This window comes from Syngnathoides biaculeatus, chromosome 22 (assembly GCF_019802595.1).
Source record: "Syngnathoides biaculeatus isolate LvHL_M chromosome 22, ASM1980259v1, whole genome shotgun sequence".
Taxonomy (NCBI): domain Eukaryota; kingdom Metazoa; phylum Chordata; class Actinopteri; order Syngnathiformes; family Syngnathidae; genus Syngnathoides; species Syngnathoides biaculeatus.
This window is the reverse complement of record NC_084661.1, coordinates 5,161,566-5,176,839: the sequence shown is the minus strand read 5'-3', so window position 1 is coordinate 5,176,839 and position 15,274 is coordinate 5,161,566. Positions and strand designations below refer to the sequence as shown.

At 44.6% G+C, this 15,274-nt stretch overlaps 2 protein-coding genes across 18 annotated transcripts in view; one reads left to right on the top strand and one right to left on the bottom strand.

Moving 5' to 3' along the window:
- Nucleotides 1-2,245: 2,245 nt before the first annotated feature.
- The window catches only part of fmn2b (formin 2b), a 205,305-nt gene continuing 192,276 nt past the window's right edge, over nucleotides 2,246-15,274 (top strand). The window contains exon 1 of the mRNA XM_061810173.1: nucleotides 2,246-2,334. The gene's annotated coding sequence lies outside the window, so the exon portion shown is untranslated. The remainder of the gene's footprint in view (nucleotides 2,335-15,274) is intronic.
- The window catches only part of LOC133495489 (1-phosphatidylinositol 4,5-bisphosphate phosphodiesterase delta-3-A-like), an 89,381-nt gene continuing 88,245 nt past the window's right edge, over nucleotides 14,139-15,274 (bottom strand). For all 17 annotated transcript variants that reach the window (XM_061810203.1, XM_061810196.1, XM_061810204.1 and 14 more), the window contains one exon: nucleotides 14,139-14,334. In XM_061810203.1, coding sequence (XP_061666187.1) covers nucleotides 14,183-14,334 — 152 coding nt within the window. In that variant the 3' untranslated portion in view covers nucleotides 14,139-14,182. The remainder of the gene's footprint in view (nucleotides 14,335-15,274) is intronic.

The following is a 15,274-nucleotide window of genomic DNA, read 5'->3' as shown; positions in this document are numbered from 1 at the left end:
CAGATCACAATATCATCTATCATGTTCAAATACTTACTGTATTTTCTTCACTGTAATTGCCAGAGGGGGGAAAAAACTCTTCGAATGCCTGCTACTTTTGACTTTCATTGATCTGTAGAGTTTTCCAGATGGAAGGAGTTGGAAAAGCTCGTGGCCAGAATGTGGAGTGTCCGAAAGGATCCTGCCTGCTCTGGGCCTAGTTCGCATTGCGTGCAAGACCCCTATAGTGGGTAGCGCTGTCCCGACAATCCATTCAGTGGTTTTTATTGTCCGTTGCAGTCTGAGTTTGTCCTTTTTTGTGGAGGCCCCAAACAAGACTGTGAAGGAGGGAAAGAGTACACTGTAAATTTCCAACTGTCTTCAAAGGACATGAAACACATACAAAGTTAAGCCCAAGTAAGATGCCAAGTCTGTAGTACATGGTCCAAAAAGAGTACCTGCACCACTCAGAACTCGTTTGAAAGCTGAACTTGAAAGAATGACTAAAATGGGCATTACTGAACGAGTGGAAGAGCCCACGGACCCACGCTTGTCCTGGTCCCTGTAATTGTCAGAATAGAATCCCTCAACCAACTAAAATAAATACTCAATGACGGCATTACATTTTATTAATCCTGTTGATTATCACATATTACACCCATCCATTTTCTTATCCGCTTATCCTCATGAGGGTCACGGGAAGTGCTGGAGCCTATTCCAGTGGGTCAACGGGCAGGAGGCGGGGTACACGCTGATCTGGTTGCCAGCCACTCGCAGGGCACATAGAGACATACACCCGCACTCACAATCACACCTACAGGTAATTTAGAGTCTCCAAAGAATGCATGTTTTTGGGATGTGGGAGGAACCAGAGTGCCCAGAGAAAACCCATATCGGCACGGGGAGAACATGCAAACGCCACACAGGTGGGTCCGGGATTGAACGTGGGACCTCAGAACTGTGAGGCCAACGGTTTACCAGCTGAACCATCGTCCCGCCACACATATTACAGTCTTAAATAAATATTTAACGCTGTTTAACTTGAACTTTTATTCCATTAAATATTTCTTCAAAAAACATTTGTGTGTAGTGCAGTTTATCCTCAATGTTACACATCCTTGGCTAAGACTTCAAAAGCAACATCTGGCTCTCCCAACTGAAAAATATGCATCGTAGCTACTTTTGGTGACTTGGCACAGTTCTGGTGGCTGCCAAATTCATTAACAGTGATCCTCTATTGCTTCCACAGCATGTCATCCTCTGTGCCATCCATGGTGTTTGTGGGGAAACCTTTTTTAAATCCCAAGTGTTTTGGTTCCGCAGCGCAGCCTCTCACCCACATGACGCCATAGCTTTCCAATGGCGTCAGGTGGCTGTCAAAACAACAAGCTCAAACTACGTAGAAACGAGGGTAATTGGCACATTAAAAAAAAAAAAAACTGACCAAAGACTGACCACAAACGACAAATAATTCAGGAAAAAGCAGCTCAATGACATGTCACCCAGAATAAAATGTATGACGGCATTGCATCATCACGACTTTGAGTTTGTTTGCCCGGCAGGAAAATCCTGGCGGATGCTTCGTCACAAGAACCTGCAACAATCAAGGACATGTCTGTCAGCTCTCCAACTGCTGATCCTTGTTTGGTCTATGAAGGAATCAGACCCTTATGACAAACCTTAAAAAACAGAGACTTGAAGTTAAGCGAAGTCATCTTTTTACTCATGAGGAGAACGAATGAGATTGTAACCAGTTACAGCACGGGTGCTCTATGCGTCGATTCGCGAGACAGTTTGTGTCGATCGTGACGGCATGCCGAAAAAAAAAAGACAGCCGTATTTTTCTGACCTTTAGCTCATCGCGCATGTGCAAACGACAGTACAGGAAAACACGCTAGTCAGTGAGTTCCCCCCTATTTTAAGCCCTCGCTTAAGAAATCTTATGAAGATGCAGTACGGATGCTGGAGTAAAGAAGACAAAGACATATCACTTTCATACAGGATGCAAGGCGGACTTATTTTTCATGATGTAATTTTAAAAGTGAGTTTGCCTCATCTCCCAGTGTACTATTGTAATGCCAAAGAAAGGAAATGTGGAGCAGCATTTTCAAACTCTTTATGGAAAATACGACGCCGACATTCCGCCGAAAAGCAAGATGATAATGAGAAAAGTGAACAAACTAAAATCCCAACTGGTGGCCTCACAGCAATCACTTTTCACACAACATTGTTCAAGAGCAAAAGCCACCACCGTAAAGGACTACAGTGACACGGTGCGGTGAAGCCATGATGTGTGGAAGACTGTGTTTATCACTGCAGTTGGACAAACCCACTGATGTGAGTGACAAAGCCCAGGTATGCATTTTCATTCGTACGGTGTTTAGTGATCATCAACGTGAACTCAAATAGTTACAAAAAATGTTTATAGTTAATTATGTTGTACAATATTGGCTCATATGGTTTTGCAAGGCACACAAACATACATTTACACATAAAGAATCCCAATATATACTTATAAATATGTTTTGTAGTTGGTAGATCTTTGTGACTTGGTCATTCTATTTCATCATTGGTCATTGTAAAAAAAAAAAGATGCCCCCCACCTTCTTTCCTTCAATTATAGAGTGTCCCTACCACACAAGCCTCTAAAATGGGGTGGGGGTAAAACACACAATGCATTCCCAAATATATGGAGGAGTCTTCAACACCGAATACGTCAGCAGGCACCCATATCTTCACTTCTCAAGGCTGCGACAACGAACAGGAACAATCTGCTCTCTTCAGAAACAACCTTGATTCGTATGCTATGTGCGTAAATGAGGTCTTGCAGGATTGCACTAGATTGTATTTCTAAAAACAGAAAGCAATAATTTATATACAATTACTCTTACATTTCTCTAATGCAGCCCTATGGGGGCACAAACCAGTGCAATCTGTAGGCCGGTCCCAAGCCCGGATAAATGCAGAGGGTTGCGTCAGGAAGGGCATCCGGCGTAAAAACTGTGCCAAACAAATATGAGCGTTCATCTAAAGAATCCCATACCGGATCGGTCGTGGCCCGGGTTAACAACGCCCGCCCCCGGCACTGCTAACCTGCAGGGCGTCGGTGGAAATTCAGCTACTGTGGGTCGAAGACAAAGAAGAGGAGGAAACCGGATCCAGCGTCAGAAGAAAAAGAGGAATGCACAGAGCCTACAACTGAGTGTAGGGACTTTGAATGTTGGGACTATGACAGGAAAAGCACAGGAGTTGGTTTACATGATGATTAGGAGAAAGGTTGATATTCTGTGCATCCAAGAGAGCAGGTGGAAAGGTAGTAAGGCTAGAAGTTTGGGAGCAGGGTTTAAATTATTCTACCATGGAGTAGATGGGAAGAGAAATGGAGTAGGGGTTATTTTAAAGGAAGAGCTGGCTAAGAATGTCTTGGAGGTGAAAAGAGTATCAGATCGAGTGATGAGACTAAAATTTGAAATTGAGGGTGTTATGTATAATGTGGTTAGCGGCTATGCACCACAGGTAGGATGTGACCTAGAGTTGTTGAGGTTATTTTTGTTAGTGCAACTTAGTGCTGTTACACACCGAGCAGGTGAGCACTTCTTCAGAAATGTCTTTCGACATTGCAGGCCAGAATATGATGTCTCTGGCTCTGCGCTTGGTTGCGTCAACACCTGGGTGGCCTCTGTGCATGACGGTGGTATTCTCCTTGTGTAACAAGTGAGGAATGATTGCTTTGTGGCTTTTCATAACAACACCATCATCCACACTGAGTTTGTCCCTGAAGGGAAAGCTGGGAACGACTGCTGGTTTGAAATGATTCTCTTTGATGGGCCAACCACTCTTGATGACTGCGCAGAGGGTTTGCAATTGCTCATCTTCTGCGATGTGTTGCCTGTGCTCTTCCAGACGGACTGTGGAGATGTAACTCACTGACATGACTTCATAATCCTCCTCCTTTGGGTGGCTGTGAGAAGCTTGAGCGCATGGAGCTCTGGAGAGAGTGTCAGCCACATACAATTGCTTGCATGCTGGTGATGGCTGCTGTTTAGGCGGGGTCGGCTTTGAGGCACGTGACAGACACGCCCATACGCTCCCGTCCAGGAGGAGGTGGAGTTGGTGATGCTGCCTCCGCCTTCTCACATTCCCGTCCAGGAAGAGGTCATGATGTCGCCACCGCCTTCTCACGTTCCTGTCTAGGAGGTGGCGTTGGTTCCCTAGCCACCTCACATTCCTGTCCAGGAGTACTAGCGGCGACCGGTCCGCGGCCGTCCCACGGCCTTGTCTCGATGGCGACAGGAGCTGGGGAGTTCTGTTGAGCCACCCGGAGCTGGAGAGACTTTGGGATGGCTGTGATGGTGGCGGTTATGGCTCTGGTCCTTCTCTCCATCATCCTCTTCGCTCCTGATGGCTCCCAGCCGCTTCATGACCTGGCCCCGTTGGTGACCAATCCACGGCTGCCTCCTGACCAAGTCTCGGTGGCGACGAATCCCTGGTCGTCTCGCAACCACGGCGTGGGAGGGTCTCATCCGGAGCAGTTGCCTGCCTCGGTCTGGTTCCTGCTTCACCGTTTGGTTCCTCACCGAGGTCGTCTGCCCGAATCGCCCCGTGGCTGGGACTGGGGTTCGGGACATTTCTCTCTTTTAGCAGTGTGGCTCCCCCTGCAGTTGTTGCATTTGGTTATGGTCTGACTGGTTATCTGGGGCCTGGACTGCTGCTTTCTGAGGTAAAATTACTTTACTGCATCTACATGTGTAACCTGGGCGGCTCGTGTTTTATTGTTTTCCTCAGTCATTTCATGGATGCGACAGACTGAGATGGCTTTGGCCAGGTACAATTCACTATCTCTCAGCAGAGATTTTCTCAAAGAGTCATTGATAATGCCATACACGATGCAATCACATATATGTTCGTCAGTCAAATCTCCAAAGTGGCAAGTTTTAGCTTTAATTTTCAAGTCACTTATGTCGGATTCAATGCTCTCACCGTGTCTTTGATTGATTTATGACCATTGTCCTGTTGCTTTGAGGATTGCACATTTCCCTGAATTTCCTCTTCAAGCACTGGGTCCTCTCTGGACTCTGCCAGGGCGATAATCGCGCCATTATTCCCGGGCTCAGGTACTTCAGCCAGATACACGAATGAGCGTTCGCGGTCGATGACTTCAGAGCCGGCCAGGTTGAGGAGAATGTACGCCTTTGTCTTTGCAGACTTCTCCGGGTGTGTTGCAGCAATAAAAATGTCGTACTCCCATCCAAAAATAGCTTTCGGCAATATTTTCATCAAAAACGGCGGGGCCCAGCCTGCAAAAACCCTCCGCCATGACTCGGCAAAAAACGAACGATGTCCTCGGCTCAGCTAGCCAGTTAGCATAGCATCAGGTCCGTCGAAAAATGAAAACAAGCAGGCCAGTAAAAAAAAAAAAAAAAAAAAAAAAAAAAAAAATCACTCACAGGTGAATCTACTGTCTGGCACCATGTAAATTCTACTGGCTTCTTCTAAAAGATCACACAGGTTTCTGTACCAATAAGCGTTTATTGGAGTCCGACGACATGTAACACAGGGAGAGGGTATCATGGAGAGCCGCAGGTAAAAACCTAGAACAACATCATAGATAGCACAGATAAGGGATCAACCCATAACACCAAGGAGAGGTGAGACAAGCAATAATCTACCATTGACAAAGGAAAGGAGGAACGGAAATTAGTGGGTGAGGGTTCGATCATGCACAGCCAATCAGCTCACGAGATAAATTCACACATGGTCTCATTGGTCGATGTCAGGCCACGGACCAAACATGGGCCTTGTATCACGCGCCTTGTATCGAGACGAGTCTTCGTGCAATATTCCAAGATGGCTGTATTTTTCCTGGGGTTATCTATTTATTTATTTGCCAGGGGTGGTGTGTGTGTGTGTGTGAAAACAACGCGAAGCACTGAAGCCGCAGAACGATAAGTGTTAAGTAGTAAGGGAATCCTGTAGCAGACAAAATTGATTTTATCGACATTTTTATTTGGAGTGAGTGGAAACAATGTAGCTGTCACAAACCTCCGGTACGGGGCTCAACCCAAATACAGGAGTCAGAGACGAAGGCATGATGTTAGGCAAGGTTTATTCAAGAAACAGGGTCATACACGGTGTAAGCAGTCCAAGAAGACAGAAGCACAAAACGCAAGCAAAGGCAGGAGCCAAAAACGTGAAGTGAGTTCTGATGACAAGGAGACAAACTAGGAAACGGGAACTAAGACGGGACTAAACTATGGTGGCACAGAATCGCTGTGACGAGGAAAGCGCACATTACACTTTCTCTCAGTGGTGGAGATTTCTCCTGGCAGTGAACGCAACTCACTAAGTCAAGGAAACGAACTGGCAAATGCCAGTGAAGAAACTCCAACTTAACTTAAGGCAAATGGATCATCTTCAACAGACCAATCACAGAGTACATGTTTTTACATGGAAACTTCTTCGCCATTGCAATTGGAATCATTACGATTGGAGATTGTGTATTTTCCCTTTAAGTCAGGGCAGCAAATGGAGGAAGCTCTCTCAGAGACTGAAGTTTGGGGTAGTGTTTGATAAAGAGGTATCAAACCTGCAAGCGAACAGTCTGATCGCCTGTTGCATTCTTGAGTGCCCAAAAACAAACAAACAAAAAAACAAGTCACCCTCAACCTTTTTTCATCCATCCATCCATCCATCCATAATTTTCCGGGATACCCAGACTTCCCTTTCCCCAGCCATTTCTTCCAGCTCTTCCGAAGGGATCCAGAGGCATTCCTCAGCCAGCTGAGAGAGATAGTCTTTCCAGCGTGTCCTGGGTTGTCCTCGGGGTCTCTTTCCGGTGGGACATGCCCGGAACACCTCACCAGGGAGGCGTCCAGGAGGCATCCGAATCAGATGGCCCAGCCACGTCAGAAGCAAAGGAACAGTTTGACAAAAGTACACACAAGGCGACACCTGCTGGCATTGAGAGGAACTACATAGCCAAACTGCAGACTGCTGTACAAAATATTAACATTGACTTTCTCAGACTTTCAAATACTTATTTGCAGCTGTATGACACAAATAAATCATTTAAAAAATTCATACATTGTGATTACTCTATTTTTCTTTTTAGACAATCTCTCTCACAGTGGACATGCACCGACAATGAGAATTTCAGACCCCTCCATGATTTCCAAGTGGGAGAACTTGCAATAAAGCAGGGTGTTAAAATACTTATTTTCTTCACTGTATATGCTTGACCTGTGAGGAAAGAGTACAAAATTTGGGGTATTTTCTTTTAATATGTTTTCAAAAACCATTTTATGGGTCAAATTTGTAAACTAAACTCAAACTGATGGCTGTGGTCTTATCTGGTCCCCGGTCCACTTCGACATGCCTCTGAGGTACATTCAACCCCTGACTCCCGCTATATTTCTCTTGGTTCTTCCCTCTTGGTACTTATTTATGCCAGGCTCCCTCCTCCCTTTTCTTTGTCCGGGAACACGGCTCGGTAATCCAGGCCCTTGGGTATGGACATCCAGCTCCCAAACCTCCATAGACTGCTACTGTGAAGCCTTTAGAACAGTTGCTGTTGAACAATCAGATAAGCTTCCAGCCAAACATGAGTTTGGAAGACAAACATCACTGGGACACACACAAACATCCACCACCATAAGGTGACTGCTCAAGTAGGGGACAAAAATTATAATATTTAATAGCGCGTTCCCTACACCACTCATGACAGACGCGTCAGGTGGTGTGTGTGGAAAACGTTAATATATTGCCTTCACAGCAAGAAAACTGGGGGCTTCTAGACTCGTTTACAACAAGCGCCCCTTTTTTTTTTAAATTAAGGGATATGATGCCTTTTCTTCTTCTCCTTCAGTCAACTGCATCAGCATATAACTCACCGCCACCTGCTGGCAGGCAAAATATGCCCCATTTCCCACATCCAGAGAAGTTGGAAATGTGAGTGTGGGTATCTCTGCAAACTTGAAAAAGTGTTTTATTTTTGTTGGTCATGTTGGTACTCAAGATGTAATGGATGAAAATCCAGTTGATTAAGTGATTTTCCCAACTGCGGAATAATGGTTCAAATCCGGTTGGTTGATAGTGATTGAATGTTTGTGAACATAGTGCCCTCTTCACTGACAGCTGGTTTCGAATTTTTCAAGATATAGGCTCTATAATAGCGGCGTATCTTACATGATGGACTTGCCTTATATTGAAATCTCCATAGTCATGACAGTTTTTATATATTATAACAAATATTTGATGCATTTTATCATGCGACATCAGCATGTGTATTAACTCTGTTGCTTGAAAATTGTTCTACAGAAATTATTTTCTGTACAAATTCTATTGAAGTTTGAGATCAAGCACTGTGCCACCTTCTGTTCTTTAAAACTTTCCACAGAATTTGTAAAGAAACATTTTGTTCTATCAAAATTCTATAGGGCGGCATAGTAACTTGGCTGGTAAAGCGGTGGCCTCACAGCTCTGAGGTCCCAGGTTCAATCCCAAACCCCGTTTTCCCCGTGCCTGCGTGGGTTTTCTCCGGGCACTCCGGTTTCCTCCCACATTCCAAAAACATGCAACATTAATTGGACACTCTAAATTGCCCCTAGGTGTGATTGTGAGTGCAGCTATTTGTCTCAATGTGCCCTGCGATTAGCTGGCAACCAGTTCAGGGTGTACCCCGCCTCCTGCCCTTTGACAGCTGGGATAGGCTCCAGCACTCCCCGCGACCCTCGTGAGGATATAAGTGGTGAAGAAAATGGATGGATGGAAAATTGAATAGAAAGTCACAACTGAAGTTCTGTCGAGGAAGTTGTTCTATATAAATTCTATAGAAATTGGAGATCAAGCAATGTGCCACTTTCTGTTGTTCTAACTTTTCGATAGAATTTCTACAGAAACATTTTGTTCTGTAGAAATTCTATAGAAAGTCACAGCCAAAGTTCTATAGAACAAGTTGTTCTATACAAATTCTATAGGTTTCTGTAGAATTTCTATAGAAATTTTTTAGAAGGGGCGAAAGACAAATGACACGGGCACACGCAAATACGACTTGGCATATAAGGAGGATGTGGAGCCGAGCTATGTTGCTTTTAGGGGCATGTTCAAAGTCGCCGCAGTACGTGATGAACACTATGGAGACATTGTTGGCTGGGCGACACGCACATGGACACATTTCATACGCGGATCTTCTGTTACGTTAAAAGAGAGACCGATTACGTGGTCCGCCCCAAACTATTACTTTTTTTTAGTAGCTGTATGCGCACATCAACACATTTCATACGCGAATCTTTTGTTACGTTAAGAGAGAGACGGATTACGTGGTCCACCCCCAAAGTATTATTTTTGTTAGTAGCTGTATTCACACCTACCTGTCATTTGGAACCCACGAAGCTCTCGTCCATTGCACCCGTGCAATCCATGACGAACCGGGTCTCTCTCAAACTTATGAAGTGTAATTCCATTCTCCCGAGTGTTCAAGCAATGTCCAGCAATGCAATGAGCCGGCATTTTGGCTAACACGAAGGAACAACGAGCTACCTTCCCTGAGGTAAAACTAATGGAAACAAAGAGTCCACGAGGGGGCGCCGCTGTCCTTTACGTCACTTCCTGCTTCTTCTCGAAAACAAATCCCTGAGAGAATTTTCATGGCGGGAGTTACAAAAAGCTGTATACGTCAAAATCATGTTTTGTGGTCAAAAAACACATGGGACCATATTGGCTGTGGGTTTTTCATTAATAATATACCAAAATTCATCCATTTGACGACACTTGACCTTTAAGTATTCAAAAGTAAATAAGCAGCATAACTAATTGAATAAACCAAACAAAGCAGCCACTTTGTCTCCATGAATACTTTAGATTAATTCAGAAGTTAGACAAACACAAGGAACATAGCTTGTAGCTAAAATGACACAAATTAACCAATTCGCATACAAGTCCTTTTCCAACCAGTTGCGTCTGACCAGAAACTGAGGGGTGCCTTTGGGTGTTTTAGTTGCTTTCAGGTTGCTTCAGTTGTTGGTTAGTGATTTATTCCTTTTGCTGGTAGGCTTTTTTTTTTTTTTTTGTTCCACACAAGCTCACATGCTGTCTGTGAGCATAATGGCCGCACCTAGCCTCTGACAGGAAGTTTGAAGAGTTGTGTGATTGAGGTTTCTCTGGCCCCTGCAGTTTTGGAGGGGGTTAGTTGACTTGACACCTCCCACTTGACAACTTGGTTCTTGAACCCAGAGAGGTCACATGAGTCCTGGATGGTCGTTGTCTTTTTCTTTGTTGATGGTTGATGATTACTTTAGTTATTTTGCTCAGGGATTAGAACAATGATGCGTCGTACATCTCTGCGCAGAATTGTAGAGGGGATTTTTGCGGGGGGTTTCTTTGCTGACCCTCTTTGATTAGATTTGACAGTAGAGACGGGGTAGCTGGGGAAGGTCTTGATATATACATCTCTGACAACGCCCTTTTTATTAGGGTTGACACTGACGATTCGGCCAAGCTTATACTGACTCCTCAAAGCATTTTGGTCGGCCAGCCAGACGATGTCTCCTGTGGCTACATTTCTGTTTGTTATGTGCCACTTACTTCTGATGAATAGATTAGGCCCAACCAATTGACTCCACTTCCTCCAGAACCGGTCAACTTCAGTTTGAATAGCTCTGAGCCTCTTGTTTGGGTATCCTTGAAAGTCAAAGCTTCCCACATCTCCCCTGGGTCCTGTTCTTTCCAGCAGAAGATAGTTAGGGCTGATGTAGTCTACACAGTCCTCATGGCTTTGAGTTTTGAGCCATGTAGAGGAAGGTTTGGAACTCACTCCATGTGAAGCACCCATCTCCTCCCAGGTTGTGCAGACCGCATTTCACTGTGCATACAACACCCTCTGCATCTCCATTCCTGTGAGGGGAATCAGCAGTGTGAAGTTTCCAGCTCCATTCTGTTCCATACTTGGAGGCTTCGTTCTCAACTTTGGATGTTTCCAGCTTCTTCAGAAAGGCATAAAGTTCTTTGAGGGCAGGTCTGGCACCCGCAAAGTTTTTTCCAGGGTCTGACCACATTTTCTTTGGATGTCCCCTCAATGCTGTGAATCTCTTGTAGGTCAACAGGAAACCCCCAGACGACTGCTCACTTACGACATCTGAGTGTAGTACTCGGGATGCCATGCAGCAGAGGACTAGCCCCCATACCTTGAGCCTTGCTTTCTTCTTCACCTCATCCTTCACTTTGTCAGGGCCAAACAAATCCACTGATGTGTATTGAAATGGTTTGGCTGGTGTTATCAGATCGGATGGGAAGTCGCTCATGATTTGTTGGCATTTTTTGGCTTTAGCTTTGCTGCCTGTTTTCTGGTCGAGTGGTGTGAGCTTTGCTTTGGACTCGACGAGTCTGACTTCAACGCCCTTTTGCCGTCTCCCATCTGAGGTACACCACGGCTCCGTAGCTCTGGTCACTCCCATCAGAGAATGTCACTCCCCACGGTTTTCGGGTCCAGTTCCGTGGTGTGAGGCTTCAGTGCAAGGTAATTTGGGTGAGGCAGAGGTATTCTTCAAATTACTGGATTGATTCTTCCCTCAACTTTTCTGACAACGGCTTGTCACACGTGTCTCGGATTGTGCTGGTTCCAGCCTGTCATGATCCTGCCGCTCCAGCCCGGGCTGTGTGGGTGCCCACGTGGCTGCGCTAATTGGGAGGCACACACCTGTGCCTTGTGCGAGCTGATTATCCCCTGTGTATATATAGGACCCCGATGACGACTGGTTCTCGGCCAGATCGTTGCGGTTCATGTCCCGTTCCAGCACTCTCGTATCCCTGATCGTCTACCCGTGTGTACCGACCTTCGCCTGTTCTCCGACCGACCCCGTAAGCCTGACTCCTTTTGACACTTCTGCCTGCTTTGATCGTTCTCTCGTGTAACGACTCCTGCCTGCCCGCTCACCTGTTCTCTTTGCCCGACGTCCCAACTACCGCTGCTGCACCTGACTGCCTGCCCGATACCCGACCATTGAATAATAAACGTTTTTCCCCGAACTACCTTGCATCTCCTGAGTCCTGCATTTGGTTCCGATGGGTCGTGAAACAGCCTCTTGGAAAGCTCTCCTGACTAGAATGGCACCCTTCTGTTTAGCAGGAGTGACAAGACCTATTGGGTCATAGAGGCTAGCTACTTACAGTTGTCTTCTAGTCAGTGGCTTGGGAGTTTTTTCTCTCACCTCTTCTTACAGGAGGTTTTGAGCCACTCTCATTTTCATCAGATGAGGATAAATCCGAGAAATCAGCACTGGGCATAATGGTGTCCCATGTAATCCAGCGTTTGGAACGGGATGGTACAGGTCACATACGCCCACGTAGATCATGTGACTCACGAAAATGGCAGTGCCCCTGAAAATTCGTAATTGTCAATACAAATTTTCACAAAACACTATTGAATGAGAGAGGTCTTAACATCACATTGTCAAAATAGGGTACATATTACATGACCTACTGGATACACTGTTAATCAAGCACTGATTTCCCCTTTTAGTCAACGTGAGAAATGAAGAGTTCTCCAAAAAGTAACTCCAATTGCAACACACTGCATGAATAATGATAGCTGCAGCAAGACACCTCCCATTTCAACAGATTGCCCACATCTTGCAAATAGGCATTGGTGCGAGCCTTGATAGTCATGTCTTGAGTGATGCACGAACAAAATGTCGCAAGATAGTGAAGCTCCTTAAATACAACCCTGTGAAGGAACTACATCAGGAGCAAAAGAGTTTTAAAAGAAAATGAGCCACTCATGCAGGATGTAGCCACAAGGTGTAATTCAACACTAAAAATGATCTTTTGTTTACTGGAGAATCTAGAGGCTATTTTTACTGCTTCAGTCAAACTGAAACACAAGCTAGTCATATTAACTACAGCAGAGCTGCTAACACTCAAAAACTCACACCTGGCCGTGAGACATGCTGGTAAATAAAACTATTTACTCTGTTTTCAAAAAGCTATTCTATTGATTAATACTTTCATTAATAATCTATAGGAGATCTTTGACTGAATCCCTTGGGGATGAGACTTGTTTTATTCAGAGGTTCTACTCGCTTTCTGCCACTTGTAGTGCACCATTGTCTCTGATGATGAATCAACCTACGATGTAAAATTCAAGACAGCCTCCCCAAAGGACTTCACATGTAGCTACACTGATTTGTGAATGGCTCAAGCTATCCACTGTCCTTGACCCACTCTTTAAAGATTTAAATGTTTTGCAAAGGGAAAGCAAGCAGAGTTTTTGATGAGATTTGAGGCGCTAATCCAGGAACAGTATAAGGACACCACCATGCAGGAGCCTGCAAGGAAAAATAACTATTTTCTCCAATTTCTTCAGCCAAGGAAGTCCTGTGTCGCAGGGCCCTAAATTTGTACAGAGTAGCACCATCAGCAAAAACAGATTGCCCATTCAAGTGGTGGTCCAGACTCATTTACACCTGTCTGTCCTGGCCCACAAGTATCTGATGAGCCCTGACATTTCTGCTCCAAGTGAGTTGCTGTTCTCACTTGCAGGTCACATAGTTACTTACACAAAAGAGATCTGCTTTGAGCTCTGATAAAGATAATCGAGTTTGTTTTAGCAACTGAGTGTGAAATAGTAGTCATGGAGGTATTGTGAAGCCAAACATCTTAGCACATTAACTTGAAAGAAAATGAAATGGAATTGTAATTGGACTCTCTGATGGTGTAATGGTACACTCGTCAGACTTTGTTGGGTGGGTTTGGATCCCATTCGGTGATGTTGTGAATGGTTGTCAGTGCCTACATGTGCACTGCTACTGACTGGCAACCAGTTCAGGGTGGAGTCCACGTTTCGCCCGAAGTCAGCTGGGATAGGCTCCAGTGGACTGCATTCCTAGCCTGGATAAGAGGTGTTAAAAATGGATGGATGGATGGAATTTTAAGTTTAGGTCTACTGAATTTTGACCAGGGATATCTTTTTCATTTGTTTTATATTTAAATACAATTAAATCCAATTTGCATTTTGTGTCTATTATTTGATTCAGTCATGCACTAAAATCCAACTTAAACGATATATGACTAATATTATGTGTGTGTGTATATACACACACACACACACAGAGAGAGAGAGAGAGGAGAGAGAGAGAGAGGAGAGAGAGAGAGAGAGAGAGGAGAGAGAGAGAGAGAGAGAGAGAGAGAGAGAGAGAGAGAGAGAGAAACATTACAGAATAGCATTAGATCTTGCTGGCTTGAGATGCACTTCAGATGACTTGGAAGGGCTATTCTGACAGTCAACAATCTCGACTTGGATGAAGAGCGAGGAGGGTGAAAGTCTGGAGCCATCCTGCTTGAGCAGATGGACATGGCGATAACCTGTAAAAGCAAAATATTTAATGTTAGGGGAAACACTAATTTTGTAACCCTCTTGTTTGGTTATGGGTCACATTCATCCATCAATTATCTGAACCGCCTATCCTCACAAGGGTCACGAGAGTTCTGGAGCCTATCCCAGCTATCTTTGGCAGGAAGCTGACTCCAACCAGAACTCGTTGCCAGTCAATCGCACAGCATAAAGAAACAAACAACCAGTCACACACACAATAAAACCTCAGGGCAATTTAGAGTCTCCATTTAATGCATGTTTAGGGGATGTGGATGGAAACTGGAGTGCCCGGAGAAAACCCACGCAGGCACAAGGTAAAACGTAAAGGTAAACTCCACACAGGAGATTTGAACCACATTCTCAGAACTGTGACGCAAATACTCAAACCATTTGCGTCACCATGCTTCCCATGGGTTAAACTGACCGACTAAAAGTAGTTGTAAAAAACTGCTTTGAAATGTTTGTAGTGTTCCCCAATTTACAGTGAAAAAAACAAGTATTTGAACACCCTGCTATATTGCAAGGTCGCCCACTTCAAAATCATGGAGGATATTTTATATTTTCATCGTAGGTGCATGTTCTCTGTGAGAGAGAGAATCTAAATAGAAAAATCCAGAAATCACAATGTATGATTTTTTTCATGACTTATTTGTGTGATATAGCTGCAAATCAGTATTTGAACAGCTGAGAAAACCAATGTTAATATTTGGTACAGTAGCCTTTGTTTGCAATTACAGAGGTCAAATGTTTCCTGTAGTTGTTCACCAGGTTTGCACACACTACATGAGGGATTTTGGCCCACTCCTCCACACAGATCTTCTCTAGATCAGACAGGTTTCAATTTGTTGAAAAGGGTGTGTTAAAAAAATAGCAGCGTAGTATTCAATCAATGAGGTCACGACTTTTGTGAAAAACAGGTGTGAATCAGGC